An 18,998-nucleotide genomic window follows, 5' to 3' on the forward strand; every position below is an offset into this window, starting at 1 on the left:
TTTCTCTCTCACCTGATTAAATTTGATTCACCCATGATTGTCTCCCTTTTGCATACTCAAATTCCATTAGCTAGGAAAACTAGCTAATATATATATGAAAGATATATATATTATATATATATATAATGAAAGATAGAAGGACTTACTGACATGGAATCATTTTAGCCTCTTCCAGTGTCCCTGGATTAATCCAGGAATCTGAGATTAAGTTTTCCTATCTTGAAATTGTCTTAAGATTTAAAAACAAGCCTACCCTTGGTATGTTAATCCAGTTCACCGCTCCTACTCTGGTTTCAGCTTATAAGTATGTATTGTTTTGGTTTGCTCTCAGTCCTTTAGAAGCCTCCCACACTTCTCAGTACTCCAACAGTTTTATACACGCACACACACACACACACACATGCTCTGTTTCGTAATGTGAGGGCTCATAATGTATCTAGTCCAATAGAGTACTGGGGCTTGAGCTGCTTATCAATTTTTTAAAAATGCAAACAGATGATATTTCTCTATAGCATGTGCACTATGATAGGTAGAATTCTGTGATGGCCACCAAGAGTCCTGTTCCTTGGTGTATAAACTGCGTAATTCCCATTCCTTGGGTGGCAGAACCTATAAACATGATGAGACACTTACTTTGATGATTGCTGCTGCTGCTAAGTCGCTTCAGTTGTGTCCGACTCTGTGGGACCCCACAGATGGAAGCCCACCAGGCTCCCCCATCCCTGGGATTCTCCAGGCGAGAACACTGGAGTGGGTTGCCATTTCCTTCTCCAATGCATGAAAGTGAAAAGTGAAAGTGAAGTCGCTCAGTCGTGTCCGACTCTTAGCGACCCCATGGACTGCAGCCTACCAGGCTCTGCCGTCCATGGGATTTTCCAGGCAAGAGAACTAGAGTGAGGTGCCATCACCTTCTCCAACTTTGATGATTAAGTTATGCTATATGACAATAGTAAAGGGAAGTTCCATATGTAATGAAGATCCCTAGCTAATGGAATTTGAGTATGCAAAAGGGAGACAATCATGGGTGAATCAAATTTAATCAGGTGAGAGAGAAAAGTCCAAGAGATGGTGTACTTCTGGCTTTGAATGGGTTAAATACCATGTTGTAAGAAGGGAACCACATGTCTAGGGCTTGCTGCTGCTGCTGCTAAGTCGCTTCAGTCGTGTCTGACTCTGTGTGACCCCATGGACAGCAGCCCACTAGGCTCCCCTGTCCCTGGGATTCTCCAGACAAGAACACTGGAATGGGTTGCCATTTCCTTCTCCAATGCATGCAAGTGAAAAGTGAAAGTGAAGTCGCGTCTGACTCTTAGCGACCCCATGGACTGCAGCCTAACAGGCTCCTCCATCCATGGGACTTTCCAGGCAAGAGTACTGGAGTGGGGTGCCATCGCCTTCTCTGGTCTAGGACTTGAGGGTGGCCCATAAGAGCTGAGAGTTGCCCAAGCAAACAGCCAGCAAAAAAAAATGACACCTGAGTCCTACAACTACAGGGATTAATTCTGCCAACTTGGAGGAGGACTGAGTCACAGATGATGTGCTGCTGTAGTCCACACCTGATTTCTGCCTACTGAGATCTTAAGCAGTGAACACTAAACTAACCTGGACTACTGACCACCGATGAAACTTGAGAACAAATTCATGTTTTAAAAGGCACTAGATCTGTGGTAATTGGTCATGGAGTAAAAGAAAAGTAATACACTGAAGTTTTAAGCTTGCTTCTTAAATCACAAAATCAGACATAGCAAAAATTTTTATAAGAAAATTTAAAAACAGATAACTAAATGAGCTCTTGGGGGGTATTTTTAATTTAAACGTACAGTTAAATATTTTAAAAGTTCACTCCATCTATAGAACAGTCAGACATTGCTCATGACTCGTATAACGCAGACAGAAACAAAGAAGTACTTGAAGAAGATGTGGTAAATTCACATTAGGTGTTTACCTGAAATAGTTCTGAGGTAAAATGTTGACATCCATCACAGCTGGTACATCCAAAGGAACAGGAGTAAAAAATACGAAAGGAGGAACAAATAATAACTTGGGTGATTTTATCTCTCCAACCAGATGTAACATTCGATAGCAAACTGGATTATCATTTAAATAAATAGGGATATCAGCTGTGTATTCTCTAGGCTGTTCTAATGAAAGAAAAACATTTTTAAAGTATTTTAGATTAGTGCACACACAGCAAAAAAAATTATATAATTTAAACCTTACTAAATATTAAGATGTACTATTAAGTTACAGTTTAGTGGAGCAGAATAGATTACCTGGAAACTGAATTTATCCTGCTAAGGAACTTAAGACATGTAATGAGGTGTCATGCAAATAAAACTCTTTTAAAGAACACTCTGTGTAGTAATAGAGCATGTTCCCTTAAAGCAGATTTTCATTATTATGGGAAAATACATATACTGTGGGGACACAGTACAACAAGACTTCTATTTTTTAACTGCTTTCTGTGCCTTAACAGGAGCTACCCATCTCTTTAATATAGGCAGTATGAAGATGAGGTCAGATAACTGCCCTAAGGATCTTAGGGGACTACTGAGAAAAGGATATACTGAGAGGAATCAAACATGCTTTCTCTCAGATTTTTAGGTTTATGAAAGCCTGTTAGGATTGACTGGTTAATCTCACCTCATAGGAAAAGACAGGAAATTACCACGTGGCAACTCATAGGAGGAAAGGCAGTTTGTGCTGGAGGAAAGGGCTCAGCACAGAGGCAGCAGGCTGGTCTCAGACAACAGGTGCCAATGTCTTTTAAGATTCAAATCTCCAAACATAAATCTCATAGACAGAAAAATATGATCTTGTGAGTCTGAACTCAATGTTGTATTTTAGAATTCAAAAACTTACTGAATTCTGAGTTTTGAATGGGCTGCTTTGAGATTATTTCTGGGTTTCAGAAAATTTAAAGGTTTCTGCGGTAATGAAGAATGAGGCTCCTTATATAATCTAAGACCACTGTGGCTTCAATAATGTATGTTTTTAAGCCCAGGTATGCCTTCTCTCTCACCTAAGAGGTAATTTATTTAAAAGTGTTATAGGCATGCTTGATTTTTTAAGAGTTAGGATTGTATCCTATGGAGGGAAACAACGGGTTTGACTGCATGGGCTCAGTCCCACACTGAAAGAAAAAAGTCAAATGGAAATTTTTCTTATTTCCATCTAAATAATCCAGACCACTTCATCTGGATATAAATGTTCATTTGGGACATAAAGGAAAAACTCTGAATAGAAATACAGATGGTAGCTTTGGCTGGACTAGTTTTTATGCTATTTCTTTTAGTACCAGACACATTAGAAACTAAGAAGAAATTCACAGAAATATACAATGAGACCTAATAAGTTTTACAAAGTAAACTTTAGATTGCAGGGAATATTTGATGCTTTCTATCATATTTTCAGAGTTCTAAACAGAGGGAATACAAAATAAAAAGATTTTTAAAGTCTACTAATCACAGTATCTGATGTCTTCTCTCTCACCTATAAATCTACACTGAATATACAAGGCCAGGATAAAAGGTATGCTGGATGTAGATTTACTGCAACACTGTCTTACAGAATATTACTGAGAGCGAACACACAGCTTAATGAATTCTTAAGACTTTAAAAGTAGTAACAGGTTCTTATACTGCCTTTTCTACTATTGACATAGCTAGTCACCGGTATTAGATTGCCAGTAGTGTAAAATATGGTAGTGTCCGAGAGATCCCGATGCAAGTGATTTACTGCGGGAGTGCTCTCAGAGGAACCTGTGGGTAAAGGAGGGAAGCAGAATAGGGAAGGGCAAGAAGCTATGAGAAGGTGTCGTTTTAGAATACAGACTCAACCTGATCTCATGGGGTCAGATGGGGTGCGGGGGTGGGGAGTGGGTTGGGTTAGCTGATAGACTAGTGTTGGTTAGACTTAATTTCCTAGGTATCTGTGCATGAGGCATCTTCCTGTTCAGTTCAGTTGCTCAGTCGTGTCCGACTCTTTGCGACCCCATGAACCGCAGTAAACCAGGCCTCCCTGTCCATCACCAACTCCCGGAGTCCACCCAAACCCATATCCATTGTGTCAGTGATGCCAACTAACCATCTCATCCTCTATCATCCCCTTCTCCTCCTGCCCTCAATCTTTCCCAGCATCAGGGTCTTTTCAAATGAGTCAGCTCTCCACATCAGGTGGCCAAAGTATTGGAGTTTCAGCTTCAACATGAGTCCCTCCAATGAACACCCAGGACTGATCTCTTTTAGGATGGACTGGTTCAATATGTTTGCAGTCCAAGGGACTCTCAAGAGTCTTCTCCAACACCACAGTTTAAAAGCATCAATTCTTCTGCTCTCAGCTTTCTTATAGTCCAACTCTCACATGACTACTAGAAAAACCATAGCCTTGACTAGACAGATCTTTGTTGACACAATAACATCTCTGCTTTTTAATATGCTGTCTAGGTTGGTCATAACTTTCCTTCCAAGGAGTAAGCGTCTTTTAATTTCATGGCTGCAATCACCATCTGCAGTGATTTTGGAGCCCAGAAAAATAAAGTCAGCCACTGTTTCCACTGTTTCCCCATCGATTTGCCATGAAGTGATGGGACCAGATGCCATGATCTTAGTTTTCTGAATGTTGAGCTTTAAGCAGGGATGCTATATTGGAGCAAAGTTTTTGCATACTATCGACAAAAACTTGGTATTTATCTCAATTATATTTTAAAAACTAAGACGTTAGTTGTATTTTTTCAGGAAAATCACCATGAAAATACCTCAAAATTTGTGAAAGAAACAAGAGAAGTAAAATGTTAAACTAAAAGACATACAGAAAGCAAATAACAAAAAGATGTAAATCTTTTCTTCACTTCATTAGTAATTAATCAGTAAAAGTAACGTAATTCAATACAGCAACAAAAAGGCTGAGATAAGTAAAATTTAGATTAAAAAAAAATCCAGGGCCTCCCTGACAACTATTGAGCCTATGCTCTAGAGCCCAGGAACCACAACTACTGAGCCCTCACACCTCAGCTACTGAAACCACCTCAATGAGAAGCCCATGTAACTGCAACTGGAGAGTATCTCTCACTCCACAACTACAGAAAGCTCACAGAGCAACAAAGACCCAGCATAGCCAAAAATAAATAAATTATAAAAATAAAAACAATCCAAATTCATGTCATCTACAGGAGATACTTTTAGATTCAAAAAACAACTCACTCGAAAGTAAAAGGACAGAGAAATAATATACATGCAAGTAGTAACTAAAAGAGAACTGCAGTGACTATAACAATAACAGAAAATAAATATTAAGAAAAGAATTGCTACTATAGATAAATAAGGGTGCTATATGTACTAATAACAGGTTAAGCTATCAAGAAGAAATGTGAAGTAGTGAAGTAAAGTGAAAGTTGCTCAGTTGTGTCCAACTCTTTGTGACTCCACAGACTATACAGTTCATGGAATTCTCCAGGCCAGAATACTGGAGTGGGTAGCCTTTGCCTTCTCCAGGGGATCTTCCCAACTCAGGGATCGAACCCAGGTCTCCCACATTGCCAGCAGATTCTTTACCAGCCGAGCCACAAGGGAAGCCCAAGAATACTGGAGTGGGTAGCCCATCCCTTCTCCAGAGGATCCTCCCAATCTAGGAATTGAACCGGGGTCTCCTGCATTACAGGCGGATTATTTATCAACTGAGCTATCAGGGAAACCCATCAAGAATATAAAACAATTATAAACATACACATACTTAACAGAGCCACAAAGTACTTGAGAAAAATCTGATAGAATTGAAAGGAGAAATAAATAATGAAATAAAAACCCTTTAAAACTTCAACAACCACTCACAAATGTGGGAAAGTCAAGTAGGTAGATCACTAAAGAAATAAAAAGACTTACACAACATTATAAATGAAGCAGACCTAACACACATCTATGGAACATTTCCTCTAACAAAAGCAAAATACATAAACTTCTCAAGTGTATGTGGAACATTCTCTTGGGTAGATCATATTTTAGGGTATAAGGTGATCTGGTAAAGAATCCGCCTGCAATGCAGGAGACCCCTGTTTGATTCCTGGGTTGGGAAGATCCTGTGGAGAAGGGAACAGCTACCCACTCCAGTATTCTGGCCTGGAGAATTATAGTCCATGGAGTCACAAAGACTCAGACATGACTGAGTGACTTTCACTCCATTAAAAAAAGACTAAAACCATATAAACTATGTTCTGCAACAACAATGTAATAAAAATAGAACTCAATATTAAAGTGAAATATGGGAAATTCTCAAATACATGAAAATTAAACAGCACACTCCACAAAAAACTAATTGTTAAGGAATGGTAAGGTAAGTTAAAAAAAAAATACCTTGAGATTAAAAGGAAAACAAAACATGCCAAAATTTATGTGATACACCTAAATCAGTGCTCAGAGTGAAATTTATAACTATAAATGTCTATATATAAAAAGATGTTTCAAATCAATACCTAACACCTTGCACCCTAAGAGATAAGAAAAAAAATTACAGCCAAACAAAGCAGAATAGAGAAAATAATAAATATTAGAACAGAAATTAATTGAATTTAAGCACAGGAAAAAAATTAGGCAATCAAAAGTTGGTCTTTGAAAATAACAAATTTTAAAAATCATTAGCATGAATGACCAAGAAAAAAGAAAGAAAAGATTCAAAAATCATGAATAAAAAAGGGAAAATGCTCACTTCACAGAAATGTAATAAATGAATTATGAGAGAACACAATGTACAACTATATACAAACAAATTAGATAACCTAGAACAAATGGATAAATTTCTAGAAAGATATAAACTACTTCAATTGATGAAAGAAGAAATATAAAATATGAACTACATATTATAATATGTAATTATGAGAATTATAATTATAAGAAGAAATATAAAATATGAACTAAATATGAACTTAAAATATGAATATACTTAAAGGAATGAAAGTAGGAATCAAAACATTTCCCACATGGAACAGCCAAAGCTGAAACAACTTCATTGGTGGAATTTACCAAACATTTCATGAATAATTAATATCAATCTTCACAAAAACAGAAATGAAGGGAATAAAATACTTCACAAGCCATTCTCTAAGACCAAAAGAAATAAAGAATCATGTTTATGGTTAGTTGATTTTCAACAAGGTACCAAGATAATTCAGGGGGGAAAGATATTTTTGTTTTTTATACAGTGATGCATATAAAACAACACCTTGATTGCTGGAAAAGCATATTATTCTTGAAGGGAAAAACTCAATTATATGCCTTTTTCTAGAAACTAGAAAAAATAATCTGTAGTTCATTAGAAAATCAAATGTGTAAAGCTTCCAAATTGTTTTCAAATAGATATTTAATGGAAGAAAACTGTTATACCAATTATTAAAAAGTACAGTTATATTTTTGCAATTAAAAAAAAACCAGGAAAGTAGAAATATAGATAAACAAACATTCTGGCCAGTTTTCCCCAAAGCAAGCAATCCATGTAAGTCAGAGGTTGTGATGTCTTTTCTGATAAACCCTTAGAGATCAGACACCATCACATCCATAAAATCCCACAAGTCATATATTAACCTTATTTGATGTAGGAGGGGAGTATATAACAGCATGAACACCAGGAGGAAAGGATCAAAGGGAGTCATTTATAATGATAGTTACTACAAAATTTTAGTAAGAAATTTCTTAAAACTGTTTTAAGTACATATAATAATATAAAGTTTCATATACATAGTAAAATAAAATATGTGAATGATAAACTGATATAGAAATAACAACAAATACAGGAAAAAGGTACCTACTTGGACAGAAATTTACAGCAACATTACACTCTTCATTTGGTTGCAGAGTTCCACTGAGTGTGCTAAATTTGAATATACCATCTTTGAAAAGCTTGCCAGTATTTCTAATATCCAAATTCCACACTACATCTTTTCTTGAAGTATTATGTAAGACCAGATTCTGTTCACACATAAAAAATAAAAGAAGAAATTTATAAAAATTACAATATGCAATCTAAAATTTAGTTTGTATTGCCATAGCAACTTGATGGTCCTATGAACAAAGTAAGCAATTAAAAGTGGTAATCACAGATAAAATGTTTTAAAGGTGAATATTAGACAAACAGGTACATGAATATGTCCATAGCCTGTTAACAACTATGAAAGTACTCAAAGGAGCTATGCTAGCTAGAAAGGATGCAGAGTAACAAGAACCTTCATTCATGAAGGTAGAATGCAAATTGGTACAGTCATGTTGGAAGACAGTTTGACAGCTTCTTATAATGCTAAACATACACTTCCCAAATGACCCAGTAAACCTAGTTTTAATTATTTTCCTAAGTAAATTGAAAATTTATGTTTATACAAAAATCTGTATGTGAATGTTTACAATAGCTTTGCTCATAATCACGAACCACTGGAAGTCAAAACAAACATGGTTTCTATCAACAAATGAATGCATAAAAAAACTGCAGTACAGCGATAAAATAGGATAAAATTCAGTGATAAAATAAGTAAAATATTAATTCAAGTAAAAACATAAGTGAATATTACATATTTACTTAATTTTAAGTGAAAGATGCTAAGTCCAAATGTCTACATATTGTATAATTAAATTACCTGTCAGTCTGGAAATGCAAAATTTTGTGGATGGAAAATAAAATCAATTGCTGCCAAATGTTGGTGGAAGGAGAAGTAGTTAATTGCCAAGGGGTTATAGAGAGATTTTTCAGTGTAATAAAACTGTTCTATATGGCACTGAAGTGGTAAACCCTTCTATACAATTTCCAAAAACCCAAATAATTATATACTGCAAGGAGTAGACTTAAAAATATGAAAATTAAAAGGAATCAACCAAGATGTCAGGGATCCCAGGATGGATTGTAGACTGTGACAAATTATATCGCAAAAGAATGAAATAACCTCACTGAAGGTACTGGGTAAAGAATGGCCTACATAATTCTGGAAAACTGTGTTTTGACTGGAAACTACATAAAGCTAAAGACAAAAAGATACTCTTTATAAACACTGTACTCTAGTTGGAAAATATGCTAATAATTCTAACAGAGTACAGGTTGCTGCTGCTACTGCTGCTGCTAAGTTGCTTCAGTTGTGTCCGAGTCTGTGCAACCCCATAGACAGCAGCACATCAGGCTCCCCCGTCCCTGGGATTCTCCAGGCAAGAACCCTGGAGTGGGTTGCCAGTTCCTTCTCCAATGCATGAAAGTGAAAAGTGAAAGTGACGTCGCTCAGTAGTGTCCGACTCTTAGCGACCCCATGGACTGCAGCCCAACAGGCTCCTCTGTCCATGGGATTTTCCAGGCAAGAGTACTGGAGTGGGGTGAGAGTGCAGGTTAAAAATCCTGAAACTTCTTTACTAAGTACACCAGCGTTAAAAAAAAAAAAAGTAAATACATTATAAATAAGAGATTCAGACTTCTCATTGTCATAGAAGAGTTAAAAATGAACAAGGGAGAAAGATGGAATGAACCTTGTGGCGCAGGATTAGAGTAAGAGCTATAAGTTAAAACTCATGTTTAGATAGGTAGACAGGAAAAGGTAGATATAAATAGATGATAGGCAGGTAGATAGAAAAATTACCAATATATGTGTATTCATGGATTTTTACACATACAAATATTTCCTGGCACTATCTCCCAAAAGGACCTAGAACATGTGACACCACAGTAGCAGCTAGCACATCTTGTATATAGACCTTGTTTTCTAAATACCATTCTCCCATAAAAGATACTGAGGTTTCTTGGAGAAAATGTTGACTCGAGAGCTAGAACAACTAAAATAAAAGTGGCCCTTGACCATTTTGTAGTCATAGAAAGTAAGAGAAATGTTTAAAAATCATAAGAACAAGAGCACGTCAAAGGGTCAATCTAAAAGATGTTCTAATAGCCAAAGTTGGAACAATTTTAGCAGCATAAACAAAAATGAACATTGGATTAAAACTGAGAGTAGGAAGTAAATATATGTGGGTTCATACTGACAAATAAATAAATAAAGGGAGGGAGGAAGGGAATAACCTTTCTTACAGAAAAATTCCAAATAATATACGTAAATGTCCCCTCCAGAAGATGGAGCTTGACCCCCTACACCTTGAGTGTGGGATGAAATTGATGACTCACTTCCACAGTATAGTGTGCAAAGGGGAAAAATGGCTTCTCCAGCTTTACAGTAGAGAAACACGGTGTGTTTATTGATAACATGTACTCCTTTCACATGATGTGACAACATGAACATTTCACCTATGTGACATTTTCTTCCCCAAAGTCCATAGAAAATAAGAACGGAGACCAGTCAGGTGAAAAATATAAGACAAACCAAAATTAAGGAACATTCTGGAAAAAAAAAAAAAAAAAACTACCAGACCAGTATTCTTTAAAATTAACAAGGTCATAAAGTATCAGCAAGTTTGAGAAACTATCATGTAATAGAAGAGACTAAATGCCATATGGTATGCTGGATAGGACCCTGGGCAGTAAAAGTGAAATCTGAATGCAGTCTGTTGTTTAGCTAATAATATTTTCAGCTCAGTTCAGTTCACTTCAGTCACTCAGTCGTGTCTGACTCTTTGTGACCCCATGAATCGCAGCATGTCAGGCCTCCCTGTCCATCACCAACTCCCGGAGTTCACTCAAACTCACGTCCATCAAGTCGGTGATGCCATCCAGCCAGCTCATCCTCTGTCGTCCCCTTCTCCTCCTGCCCCCAATCCCTCCCAGCATCAGAGTCTTTTCTAATGAATCAACTCTTCGCATGAGGTGGCCAAAGTACTGGAGTTTCAGCTTTAGCATCATTCCTTCCAAAGAAACCCCAGGGCTGATCTCCTTTAGAATGGACTGGTTGGATCTCCTTGCAGTCCAAGGGACTCTCAAGAGTCTTCTCCAACACCACAGTTCAAAAGCATCAATTCTTCGGCACTCAGCTTTCTTCACAGTCCAACTCTCACATCCATACATGACTACTGGAAAAACCATAGCCTTGACTAGATGGACCTTTGTTGGCAAAGTAATGTCTCTGTTTTTAAATATGCTATCTAGGTTGGTCATAACTTTTCTCCCAAGGAGTAAGAGTCTTTTAATTTCCTGGCTGCAGTCACCATCTGCAGTGATTTTGGAGCCCAGAAAAATAAAGTCTGCCACTGTTTCCACTGTTTCCCCATCTATTTCCCATGAAGTGGTGGGACCGGATGCCATGATCTTCATTTTCTGAATGTTGAGCTTATTAATGCTAATTTGTTAGTGTTAAAAAATGTTTCCTGGTTGTATAAGGTGTTAACACTAGGGAAAGTTGTGTAACGTGTATGCCAAATCTCTCTGCACTGTCTTTGTGAAATTCCTGTGAATCTGGGAGCTATGTACATGACTTGTATGCAGACTCATCTTTCCAGTGCTAATCATTATGAAAATAAAACCTTCAACCAGGTTTTTAAAAACCCTGCTCTTCAAAATTTGAAGAGTATAGAATGATCTATGTAATCATCACCACAATAAAATAGCATACTTTGTTTCTTTCAAAGCATGATTGATTTAAAATAATCAGGATTTTAAAAATGAGTCAATTTTATTCTGAAATGTCTGTATGTACTGAGACATCTATTTAGTCCTAATATTTGTGTACTCTGTAAGGAAGTTCCTTTGCACCTTGTAAAGAAGACATCTTTTTTTCCTTTTCTTAACACAGAAGGTGGGCATGGTATCATGCTAGTTATGTGAATGCCTCATTTTTCTCATTCTGAATTTGAGGAAATGGTATCTCCAAAATACAATTCACTTCTTTCTATATCCTATCCTAATAATAGAACTGATGCACTCATCAAGGGAGAAACATTGGTTAATTAATTTAGTATAAGTGGTGGTTTAGTCGCTAAGTCATGTCCAACTCTCATGACCCCATGGACTGCAGGCCTCCAGGCTCCTCTGTCCGTGGGATATACCAGGCAAGAACATCGGAGTAGGTTGCCATTTCCTTCTCCAAGTATATGTAGTATTGTGTTATTTTTCTTTATAAATTCATCATAATGATACATGTACATAGTTTATACAAATAGGGAAAATATACTTATCAAAAAGTTGGCCCACTCAACTCTTACTCATCAACACTCCTGTTTCCCAGAAGCAACCAATTTTAACCAATTCTTATTTCAATTTTCTCTAAAATAGTTATAGTTAATTCTGTGTGATGCTAACATAGCTTACTTTAGGTTTTTAATTGCTTCCACAACAAATTACCACAAACAGTGGTTTAAAACAACACAAATGTGTCACATTAGAGTCTTATTGATTAGAAGGTCAATGCAAATATCACTGGACTAAAATCAAGAAGACTAAAATCACAAGACTAAAATCAGAGGAACTGTGATACTTTCCAGAGGCTCTAGAGAAGAATCTGTTTTCCTGCCATTCTCAGTTCAGACATCTTTGGCTGGTGGCCTCCTTGCACCAGCAACATCACATCTCTCTGACCGCTCTTCTGTCATCACGACTTCTGACCACAGTCAAGAAAAGTTCTCTGTTTATAACTTCTCATGTGATAAAACTGGGGCCACATGCATAATCTCAGATAATCCCTCGTGCTCAGGATCATTAATCTTAATTACCTTATACATCGGCAAAGTGTCTTTTACAATATAAAGGATTCTATTCACAAATGCAAGAAAAGTGATATAGAAGACAAAAAAGGAGCACCACAAATACAAATTTCTACAATGTATGCCTGAGCTTCTTTCTTATGCATATCTTTATATTTTCAGATGGATTCATAATTAGAAGAAAGGCAGAAATATCTAATAAGAAAAAAAGAGCAGATTATCATAGAAGTGACTGTAATATATCTGGACTTTTTCAATTTATATTATTGCCTCTCAATTAATTTCCTCACCTGTATGAAACATATTTCATGTGAATTTTAACCATAGCTTCTATTTGTATAAGACAGATAACCATTCATTTTATATTTTAGTTTTACATTAAAATATAAATATATAAATGGCTTTATATGTGTTTATGTACTTTGATTATTACTTATGAGAAATAGGCTCTCTCTCTCTCTCTCTCTATATATATATATATGTATATACACACACACACACACACACATATTCTTACAACACAGGCTTCAGAATAATCACATCTTAATAAGCTAAAAACCATAATCAGAAAAAAAAATTGTAAACTGTATCAATTATACATACCTGAGTTTTTGTGACCCTGTTATTAGGATCCAGACTATGTAATGGGATTTCAAAGATAAAATGAGTGCTGGATAATGTCACTGGTGCTTGCAACACTGCAAAAGGAAAGTAAAAGTAAAGTGAAAGTGTTAGTTGCTCAGTCGTGTCTGACTCTTTGCGACCTCAAGGACTGGATCCTGCCAGGATCCTCTGTCCATGGAATTCTCCAGGGAAGAATAATGGGGTAGGTAGCCATTCCCTTCTCCAGGGGATCTTCCCGACTCAGGGATCAAACCCACACCTCCTGCATCGGCAGGCATATTCTTTACCATCTGAGTCACCAGGGAACATACTGTTAAAATATTAATGACATAAGCTCACAGATAATTCTTACTTTACCTTAAATTTTCTACCTATTGCTATATTTCCAGCCAGGAAACAAAATTATTTTTAAAAACATTTCAGGAATAACTTGGATTATCATAAGTTCCAATTTTGTAATGGTAGTTAATTACAAGTAAATATAAAATGTACCCTTGAGACAATAAAAGAACATAAAATATACTAAATATTTATCTCAGGACAAAAAGTAGACAAAATTAAAATGATCTCCACAGTAAAGTTTGACCAATGCAGAAGTAGAGAAGTGAAGAGAAATACAGAAATAAAAATTATTGTAATAAAGGGAAAATATATATATGGCATATCATGAAACATACATGAAACAAAAAGCTCCAGGGAGAAAATGGTTATTCTATGGAAGATCAGGAATACAATTATCTATAAAAATACACTAGATAAGGAATTATTATCTGCTGGAAACTCTTATATTTTTAAATAGATTGTTAGAGTAATTTTAGTTCACAGAATTGTGCAGAAAATACAGAGATATCCTTTATATCCCCCTCCCCACTGCCACACACACACAGCCTCTTCCATTATCAACATCCTCTACCACAGTGGTACATTCATTATACAGGAACCTGCAATGATACATTATTATAACGTAATGTTCACTGTTTACATTAGGGGTCATTCATAGTGTTGTACATTTTATAGGTTTGAACAAATGTATAATGACATCCAGCATTACTGTTTCATATAGAGGAGATTCACTGCCCCCTAAATCCTCTGTGGTCTACCTATTTGTCTCTTTCTACTACAATCCTTGGAAGCCACTGATCTTTTTATTGCCTCCATGGTTTTGCATTTTCCAAAATGTCATATAGTTGGAATGATACAGCATATAGTCTTATGAGATTAGATTATTTCACTCAGTGCTATACATTTAAGGTTCATCCATGTCTTTTCATGACCTGATAGCTCATTTCTTTTTAGCACTAAATAATATTCCATTGTCTGCAAAAATTCTAACAACTTTTTGGCCAACTCAATACTGCAGTTTACCCATTCAGCTACTGAAGAACACCTTGGTTGCTTCCAAGTTTTGGAAATGATTAACATAGTTGCCATAAAAACTTACACGCACATTTTTGTGTAAATATGAGTTTTCAACTCATTTGGGTAAATACAAAGGACAGCAATCTGCCACATTGTATGGTAAGAATATGTTTAGCATTGGGGAAAAAACCACCAAATGACCAACTGTTTTCCAAAGTAGTAGTACCATCTTTCAATTCCATCAGCAATGCAATCTCACTAGCAACTGCATTCACACCAGTTCTATTGTCCACATCCTCATCAGCATTTAGCATTGTCAATGCTCTGGATTTCAGCCATTCTAATAGATGCATAGTGCTTCGTACTGTTGTTTTAATTTTAATTTCCTTGATAACATATGATGTGGAGCATTTTTTCACATTCTTATCTACCTTTGGTGTATTGCCATTGGTAAGTTGTATGCTCATATCATTGGCTCAGGTTTCAAATGGTTTGTTTTTCTTACTGTTGAATTTAAAGAGTTCTTTATTTTGGAGAATAGTTCTTTATTAGATATGTCTTTTGTAAATATTTTCTTCCAGTCAGTGGCTTTTCATTTTGGTATCTTGATAGCATATTTTGCAGAGCAGAAATCTTTATTATTATGAGGTCTAGCTTATTAATTCTCTCTTTCACAGATCATATCTTTTTTCTTGTAACTAAAAGGTCACTGCCAAACCCAAGGTCATTTTAGGGATGTTTCCTATGTTATCTTCTATGAGTTTTATAGTTTTGCCTTTTACATTTAGGTCTGTAATCATTTTGAGTTAATTTTTGTGAAGTATATAAAATCTGTATCTAGATTCATTTTTTAAAATTTTATTTTATTTTTAAACTTTACAATATTGTATTAGTTTTGCCAAATATAGATTCATTTTTTTAACTTATGGATGTCTACTGTTTCAGTTACATTCTTTAAAAAAGATGATTTATTCTGAGTTGTATTGCCTCTGTTTCTTTGTCAAAGATGAGCTTACTATATTTATGTGGGGCTGTTTCTGGGCTCTCTTTCCTGTTCCATTGATCTATTTGTCTAGCTTTGTCAATAAACTCTCTTGATTATTGCACCATTGAAGTAAGTCTTGAAGTCAGGTAGTGTCTGTCTTCTTTGTTCTGTTCCTTCAATACCACACTGGTCATTGTGGGTCTTTTCTTTTTTCATATAAACTTTGAATCAATATGTCTGTCAATATCCACAAAATAACTTGCTGAGATTTTGACTGGGAATGCATTGAATCTCTAGATCAAGTTGGGAAGGACAGCCAACATGACAATATTGAGTCTTCCCATGCATTAACACAGAATGATTGCTCCATTTAATTCTTTGATATCTTTCACCAGAGTTTTACAGTTCTCATATAGAACTGTAACTATATTGTTTGATTTATACCTAAGTACTTCATTTTTGTTGGGTGCTAATATAAATGGTATTTTGTATTTAACTTTAAATTTCATTTTTCACTACTTGTTTTCCCAGGTGGCTCAGTGGTAAAGAATCCGCCTGCCAAAAAGGAGACCCAAGAGACGTCAGTTTGATTCCTGGGTCAGGAAGGTCCCTTGGAGGAGGAAATGACAACCTACTTGAGTACTCTTGCCTGAAAAATCAAATGAACAGAGAACTCTGGTGGGCTACAGTCCATGGGGTTGCAAAGAGTTGGGCATGACTGAGTGGGCATGCATACAGAAAAGCAACTGACTTTTGTTTAGTAACCTGTATCCTGAAACCTTACTATAATAGCTTACTAGTTCCATGAGGCTTTTTTTTTTTTAATTGACTCAGATTTTCTACAGACAATCATGTCATCTGTGAACTAAAAGGCAGTTTAATTCTTCCTTCCCAATCTGTATACTTTTCAACTCCTTTTTCTGTCTTATTACATTACCTAGAGGGGATAGCCTAGCCTGGTTTCTGACCTTAACGAGAAAGCTTCAAGCTACACTTAAAATGGATAACCAACAAGGACCTACTGTATAGTACAGGGAACTCTGTTCAATATTCTGTAACAACCTAATTGGGAAAACAATTTGAAAAAGAATAGATACATGTCTATGTATAACTGAATCACTTTGCTTCACATATGCAACTAAGACACCATTGTTAATTAACTATACTTCAATATTAAAAAAAAAGAATGTTATTTGTGAGGTTTTTATGTAGATATCTTTTATCAACTGGAGAAACTTCCTTTCCATCACTCATTTACTGTTTTTTTTTTTTTAATGAGTAATGGATTTTGTAAAATGCTTTTTTTCTTGCATCTATTGATATGAACATATGGTATTTTTATCTTAAGGTTATTAATGTGATGTGTGCATGCATGCTTAGTCACTTCAGTTGTATTCAGTTCTTTGTGACTCCATGGACTGTAGCCCGCCAGGCTCCTCTGTCCATGGAATTTTCCAGGCAGGAAAATTGAAGTGGGTTGAAATGCTCTCCTCTAGGGGATATCCCTGACACAAAGACCAAACCTGCGTGTCTTGTGTCTCCAGCACTGCAGGTGGATTCTTTACCACTGAGGAATGGGGGAAACCCATTAATGTCATGGATTACATTGAGTTTTTTTTCTAATAACTTAGTTGTATGTTTTTTTTTTTATAAAGAAAACCATTCAGTTCAGTCACTCAGTAGTGTCCAACTCTTTGTGACCCCATGAACCACAGCAAACCAGGCCTCCCTATCCATCATGAAACCCTGGAGTTCACCCAAACCCATGTCCATTGAGTCAGTGATGCCATCCAATCACCTCATCCTCTGTCATCCCCTTCTCCTCCTGCCCTCAATCTTTCCCAGCATCAGGGTCTTTTCCAATAAGTCAGTTCTTCACATCAGGTGGACAAAGTATTGGAGTTTCAGCTTTAGCATCAGTCCTTCCAATGAATACTCAGGACTGATTTCCCTTAGGATGGACTGGTTGGATCTCCTTGCAGTCCAAGGGAGTCTCAAGAGTCTTCTCTAACACCACAGTTCAAAAGCATCAATTCTTCGGCACTCAGCTTTGTTTATAGTCCAACTCTCACATCCATACATGACCACTGGAAAAACCATAGCCTTGACTAGATGGACCTTTGTTGGCAAAGTAATGTCTCTCCTTTTCAGTATGCCGTCTAGGTTGGTCATAACTTTCCTTCCAAGGAGTAAGCATCTTTTAATTTCATGGTTGCAGTCAGCATCTGCAGTGATTTTGGAGCCCAGAAAACTAAAGTCAGCCACTGTTTCCCCATCAATCTGCCATGAAGTGATGGGACCAGATGCCATGATTTTAGTTTTCTGTATGTTGTGCTTTAAGCCAACTTTTTCACTCTCCTCGTAAACCTTCATCAAGAGGCTCTTTAGTTCTTCTTCACTTTCTGCCATAAGGGTGGTATCATCTGCATATCTGAGGTTATTGATATTTCTCCGGCAATCCTGATTCCAGCTTGTGCTTTTTCCAGCCCAGTGTTTCTCATGATGTACTCTGCATAGAAGTTAAATAAGCAGGGTGACAATATACAGCCTTGACGTACTCCTTTTCCTATTTGGAACCAGTCTGTTGTTCCATGTCCAGTTCTAACTGTTGCTTCCTGACCTGCATACAAATTTCTCAAGAGGCAGGTCAGGTGGTCTGGTATTCCTATCCCTTTCAGAATTTTCCACAGTTTATTGTGATCCACACAGTCAAAGGCTTTGGCATAGTCAATAAAGCAGAAATAGATGTTTTTCTGGAACTCTCTTGCATTTTTGATGATCCAGCGGATGTTGGCAATTTGATCTCTGGTTCCTCTGCCTTTTCTAAAACCAGCTTGAACATCTGGAAGTTCATGGTTCACATATTGCTGAAGCCTGGCTTGGAGAATTTTGAGCATTACTTTACTAGCGTGTGAGATGAGTGCAATTGTGTGGTAGTTTGAGCATTCTTTGCCATTGCCTTTCTTTGGGATTGGAATGAAAATGAAACTTTTCCAGTCCTATGGCCACTGCCGAGTTTTCCAAATTTGCTGGCATATTGAGTGCAGCACTTTCACAGCATCATCTTTCAGGATTTGAAATAGCTCAACTGGAATTCCATCACCTCCACTAGCTTTGTTCGTAGTGATGCTTTCTAAGGCCCACTTGACTTCACATTCCAGGATGTCTGGCTCTAGGTGAGTGATCACACCATTGTGATTATCTGGGTCATGAAGATCTTTTTTGAACAGTTCTTCTGTGTATTCTTGCCAACGCTTCTTAATATCTTCTGCTTCTGTTAGGTCCATTCCATTTCTGTCCTTTATCGAGCCCATCTTTGCATGAAATGTTCCCTTGGTATCTCTAATTTTCTTGAAGACATCTCTAGTCTTTCCCATTCTGTTGTTTTCCTCTATTTCTTTGCATTGATCACTGAGGAAGGCTTTCTTATCTCT

The 18,998-nt window shown here is 36.6% G+C and overlaps 1 protein-coding gene across 4 annotated transcripts in view; it reads right to left on the reverse strand.

The window, feature by feature from the left end:
• Positions 1–18,998, reverse strand: part of CFAP47 (cilia and flagella associated protein 47) — a 485,875-nt gene that overhangs the window by 358,276 nt on the left and 108,601 nt on the right. For all 4 annotated transcript variants that reach the window (XM_061410459.1, XM_061410458.1, XM_061410460.1 and 1 more), the window contains 3 exons: positions 13,200–13,294; positions 7,796–7,955; positions 1,946–2,141 (listed from right to left, as the gene is read on the reverse strand). In XM_061410459.1, the coding sequence (XP_061266443.1) occupies positions 1,946–2,141; positions 7,796–7,955; positions 13,200–13,294 (451 nt within the window). The remainder of the gene's footprint in view (positions 1–1,945; positions 2,142–7,795; positions 7,956–13,199; positions 13,295–18,998) is intronic.

This window comes from Bos javanicus, chromosome X (genome assembly GCF_032452875.1).
Source record: "Bos javanicus breed banteng chromosome X, ARS-OSU_banteng_1.0, whole genome shotgun sequence".
Taxonomy (NCBI): domain Eukaryota; kingdom Metazoa; phylum Chordata; class Mammalia; order Artiodactyla; family Bovidae; genus Bos; species Bos javanicus.